General features: G+C 32.7%; 1 protein-coding gene across 1 annotated transcript in view; it reads left to right on the top strand.

The window, feature by feature from the left end:
- The first annotated feature begins 4,013 nt into the window (after positions 1 to 4,013).
- LOC105626503 (probable phospholipid-transporting ATPase VD) overlaps positions 4,014 to 5,851 on the top strand; it is an 18,144-nt gene continuing 16,306 nt past the window's right edge. The window contains exons 1-2 of the mRNA XM_012207837.1: positions 4,014 to 4,648; positions 5,366 to 5,545. Coding sequence (XP_012063227.1) covers positions 4,014 to 4,648; positions 5,366 to 5,545 — 815 coding nt within the window. The remainder of the gene's footprint in view (positions 4,649 to 5,365; positions 5,546 to 5,851) is intronic.

The raw sequence follows: 5,851 nt of genomic DNA, 5'->3' as shown, positions 1-5,851 counted from the left end.
AGTAGTATAGTAGTAGTAGTAGTAGTAGTAGTAGAGTAGAGTAAGTAGATAGAGTAGAGAGAGAGAGAGAGAGAGAGAGAGAGATTCTATATACACTCATTGCGTTTATTTCGCCGGTCAGAAAAGCTACTCTTGCATTAATTGGGAAAAAACGTGGAAAAATTTTAAATTTCCTCATATTATCACGTTAAATATCACGATATCAAAGTCGCGAAAAATAAATAAACTGTGAATCATCTCTGATCTTTGATCTGAAATCTTCTTTTCGAAACAACTTTATCAACTTCCGTTCTAAATTCTTTGATAATTTGTTTTTTTTTCTGAGAAAATAACTTTTTGAAGTTTTTTTTTTGAAGAAGAATCTTTAAACGAGATTCTTTAAAAAAGTTCTTTTCTCAAAGAAATTTAAATGATTATCTAAAAAGTGCTGTCAATTATTAATGCCTCTTTTAAAGCGTTCGGAATTATCAGAAAAAGGTGAAACATTTTTTTCTCGAGGTTTATATACTGCGGAGAATTTTGATCGATGCGTTGATATTATCGACAATAAGTGTATTAAAATAACTGTTATTTCTTTGATAGTACGATTTCGAAAGATTAATCTCAAAGAGTCTCGATGATCAATAGGAGGCGATATCGCAATTTTCTTTAATGATTATTCCAATCATCCTAACGACAGCAAATGGCGCGATAAAGCGTGATTAAAAGAGGCGCTCGTGAGTAAACGGATGACCCAATTTAGTAGTCGCTCGATTTTTTTCTACCCTTGATACTTCGTTTACATTCGGCCGGTAGCGATTCACGCGCAAAGAGAAGGGCACCATCGATCGTAAGTATATACTAGAATCTCGTACATCGCATTGCACACGCACACGCGATTGCATTCATTAGCGCATGCACGCGTGTACGCACGATGGAACGATCCGTGACATGCATTTCGCCCCCCGCGCTTCTTCGAACTCGAATTAGATACCACACGCGTCCGAGCGCGAATTAAAGCCCCGGTAAACATAATAAAAATAAGGCAAGTTAGATGCTGCTAAATCGAAATGATAAAATATCCAGTTTTCCTGAAATATATCCAGTTTCCTGAAATATATTGTTAGATATATTTGCAAGATTACGTTTCAATCATATAATCATCAAAATTGTAAGTTTTTATTATAATAATCTATCGTATTATATAATGTATTTTTAATTGTGAACAATTTTTAGCTTTCATTGTACATATATATTGTTTTATGTACATAGATGAATCAATAAGTAACCTTAATTTTTATCATCTTGATCGTTAAGGACAAAATTAAATTAAGGTTATTTATACTTGATTAACTTATCATATTAAGTATTTACACACATATGTTGATACGTTAATACTTTGAAAAATAAGCCATATTGCAGCTTGAAAGGTAGATCAAGATAAAAATCAACATTAATAAAAAAGAAATAAGCATGTCCGTATTATTAATTGAAACTAGCTCGTTTTATATTTTTACCTAGGTATTTATTATATCTATTATATATATATATATATATATATATCTAAGCTCATCAGTCGCATTAATTTAAATGCTATTATCGCATTGCAGTTGTTCAATATCAAAAAGTTATTCAAGATCTTTAACATTTATAAGAAATAAGAAAGAAAAATATAGTTTATTCTTTGTTTTAAAATCATAATATATCGAATATTTATCAAAATTATTGGCAAATATATATAAAACGAAAGATGTATTTTTATACCAGTGCAAATGGACGATAAGCGTGCTTTGGCAATACTTCTTTTCATGTGCAGTATATCTGTCTGACTAATTTTATTTTATTTTAATGGCAAATGCTGCACGCGAGCTTCGAATATGTCCTTCAAAGGGTACTATACTTTTTGAGTGAAAGGCTATTAAGATTAATCTTTGAATGACGTACTGGGATTTTGAAATAGTATCTGAAAATAACGCGGTATTTCTAAGAGCGTCCTAAATTCCTGCTTCCTGTTTGGCGCAAAGAATTTTCCCTCAGACTAATGCATTCATGCACTGCGTGCATTTTTTTTCAAAGATAGTTTGCTTTGGCTATCTACACGGAGTACACAGGATATCCGATAAACGTTATACATGGCACTTTCTATGATTCGCATTTTATCGAAGAATTCCCTATCTTTTTTTATCCGATAAGAAAGATACGAAATTGTGTTTAATATCGTAACACTGACAAATCATACCTCCAGTTTTGGATTTCGATTTTAAAACAAATAAACGAAATTTTAGAACACTTGTTTTTGATTATACTGCAATATTGTCACGTAATCTTGTACATACAATTGCCAATTGTTTGGAAATTGTCAAATATTATCGTACTACATTGCATTTACTAGATTAACCAGATAATAAATCAAGCAAAAGTCGATGAATAATTAATATAATCTATAACGAATATAACTTATGCAGAAACATTTGCCCTCCCAATTATAAAATCGTTTTAGTTAAATAATTATTAATATAAGTTTGATGAACGTGCGAGATACATAGATACATAATATCTGATTATGATATATGAACAGGATTGGTAAAAGGAAATATTTTTTCTTAATATAATATAGTATGTTTTGTTTTTAAATATATTTTTAATGTTTTAAATAGTATTAAAAGAAACATGCTCAAAACGTACTTTAAAATATGTTTTTTATCAACTCTGTACATAAGTATATGAGAAAGTACTGGAAACGATGACGTATATTTTCGAGCAAATATTATAATGTATCAACTTTTCACGTTTATTTTTGACAAGGCTATTCACTATCAATATTTCCATACTTACGCTGATAGAAAGCTTAGATAAAATTTTGTTATCATTTTCATATTAAACCAGATGTCGAACTTCAATGTCTGAAATAATATATATTCCTTCTTTATAAAAATATAGACTATATATAGAATGTATAAAAATAAATTATATATACGAATTATATATCAATATTAAAAAATATATAAAAAAAAATGACTTAATTAATTTTGACGTTTTTAATATATTTAAAATGTCACTTTTTTTTATTTACAGTAACGTGCCGCGGTATAACTCACAATCAGTATAACTCACTGCACGATTGCGTCAAGTTCGTTGTATTTGCGTTTTCTGTTTGGAAGGCACACGCGGTGATGCACGTACAATTGTTATTCTATGTTATTCCGGATATATACCTACAAGCGTGAATGATTCGTCAGTCACGGAAATAAGCAAACGCGTAGTGAGAAGAATAATATCAAGGAACGAATTTCAAATCAAACGATTGTGCTCAAGAAGCAAAAGTATTTATTATCGGAGCAAGAATGTGAAGACAAATTATCTTCCTAGTGGGATCGAAGAAGATTGAATACCTGTTCTCGAATCGATTCCGCAAATTCTGATTATGATACAATTTCATCTATAGTTGTGGATAAAATTGTGGCGAATATTACATCCCGGTTTAGACCCTACAATCGATAATTCTTCAAAAATCTAGCATTCTATTTGATGTCAATAGTATTCTATCATTTATCAATAATTCAACAATAGAGTTCAGAACTACGCAAGTTCTAAATATTGCAAAATACTTCAGAACACAAATAATCCTCAAGAATATCTTCTCATTAATAATATATATATATATATATACAAAATCGATTTATAAAGTTTTAAAAAATAAGATATACATTATAGTTTATAGAAGCTGTATAAAATTTCAAATATGAAAAATCTTTGTAATTTTTAATACACAAAAAATAAAGTATTATCTATATATGTTATTTGAAAATCATTGTCTCCATTGAAAAGTCCCCTCTCTTTTATATTTCTCTCGTTAATAATTATAGCTAGGTATATGAAAGTAAATTATTAAGAATGTTCGAGGACATGTGTCATTGTTGAAAGTTTTGAAAGACTTAACCGGTTCTTGTAAAGTTTACTCTACACTTATATGTTTCACATGGTTTACACAGACATTTTTTTTCTACATCGTGTATATGCATAGATGTGCCAGCATGTCCGAGGACGACGCGCAGGAAGCAGCCACCGAGGAGATCGAGAGACAGGGATCTCTCTACGTGTTTCCGGGTGCGGGTCGCCCCAGCTGCGCGACGACATCATCGTCGTCTTCGTCGTCGATCTCGGCATCTCTCCAGCCTCCTTCTCTATCGTTCCTCCACGGTGGTTCGACCACGGCGAGCACAACAATGACGACCAGTATCACGACGACGACAAACACGTCAAAAAACAGCAACGGCGACGAGGACGAGGACGCAGTAGAGGAAGTCAGCTCTCCGTCCAGGAGGAAAGCTTTCCCAAGAACGCATGCAAGATCAGCGAGTCACGGTGGTATCCTGGCGGATGGTACAACCGAATGGCAGATCTATGGGTCCTTTCTGGGTCCATTGACGACGGTGGGAAGCGCCACATCCGCGGGTCGACCATCGGCATTAAAGAAGCCGGGCCACCAGAGAGCCTTCAGTCAGGGTCAGGTGGCGGATGTAACGCAGAACCAACCAGCCGTAACGGGACACCATCGTGTTGGCTCCAGAACAGATTTTATCCTACCACCAGGCCACAGGGAGGATGGCAGACCACCTACTGCCGGCAGGATGCCTTCCTTTCGCGGACATTCTCGTCAAGCGTCCAGGTACGAAGTAAAAGAAAACATGATTTATCATGTTCTGAGTGATAAAGATTAATTATTAGCTAATAAAATAACAGTGCATTAATAAGATAAATAAGATAAATAATAAATAAATAGTAAATTATAAAATTTGCATTACAATTATACATAAAATTTAAAGAGATTTAAAAATAAAATCCATTTTGATATCGGCCTTATCTTGAATTGTAACTGTTATGTTATTCTGTAAATAATTTTTATATCTATCTATAATATATTCTCTATAAATCTTTATCTATTCTTTCTCGATAAATAGTTGATAATATAGAATAAGTATGATCAATAATAAATATTAAATCCTAAAAAATTATACTTCATATTATAAGAGACACAAACAATTTGACTTATAATTTAATGTAACTAGAAATACTTGAATTATCGGAAGTAATAAAATAAAAAATATAATTTTATTTTTGAATTATAATTAAAATTTTGTATATTGTATGATCATTTGATAAAAATATATATTCGTAATTTATATTTTTCATCGATAATATTGGCAATGAGTGCTTTGTGTTATAAAATGTCGATCGAAACTATGAATTCGATGAATGCGCGAAACTAAGAATATTTTTAAATTACTAATAATTATGATATCTTTTTTACAGAAGATGATATATTTTATGCACAGTTCGTAGAAAGTAAAGTGCTAAAGGTAAATTTCATTGCGACTGTTTACAGATCGGAGTCTATCTATACGATAAGACGTAGTGTTGCGCCTCCATGGTGGAGAAGACTATGGGCCCATTGTTTTGGCCCGCTACCAGAAGAACCCCGTTTAAGAACAATAGTGCCGAATCATTTAGTCCCCCCGAAAACTCCGAAGAGACAGCATCCCAATGGAGATAGAATAGATAATAGGTGAGAATAACGAGATGAGAAAGATATGTATAGTTCATTTGGACTAAAGACCTATAACAGTACTGGCCATGAGTAATTTTATCAAAACAAGAGTTTTAAAAAAGGTGTGTGTGTGTGTGTGTGTGTGTGTGTGTGTGTGTGTGTGTGTGTGTGTGTGTGTGTGTGTGTGTGTGTGTGTGTGTGTGTGTGTGTGTGTGTGTGTGTGTGTGTGTGTGTGTGTGTGTGTGTGTGTGTGTGTGTGTGTGTGTGTGTGTGTTGTGTGTTGTGTTGTGTGTGTGTTGAGTTGTGTGTGTAGTGTTGTCTAGT

The sequence above is a fragment of the Atta cephalotes genome (assembly GCF_000143395.1).
Source record: "Atta cephalotes unplaced genomic scaffold scaffold00001, whole genome shotgun sequence".
Taxonomy (NCBI): domain Eukaryota; kingdom Metazoa; phylum Arthropoda; class Insecta; order Hymenoptera; family Formicidae; genus Atta; species Atta cephalotes.
The sequence above is the reverse complement of the archived record's forward strand: the minus strand, read 5'-3'. Positions and strand labels throughout refer to the sequence as shown.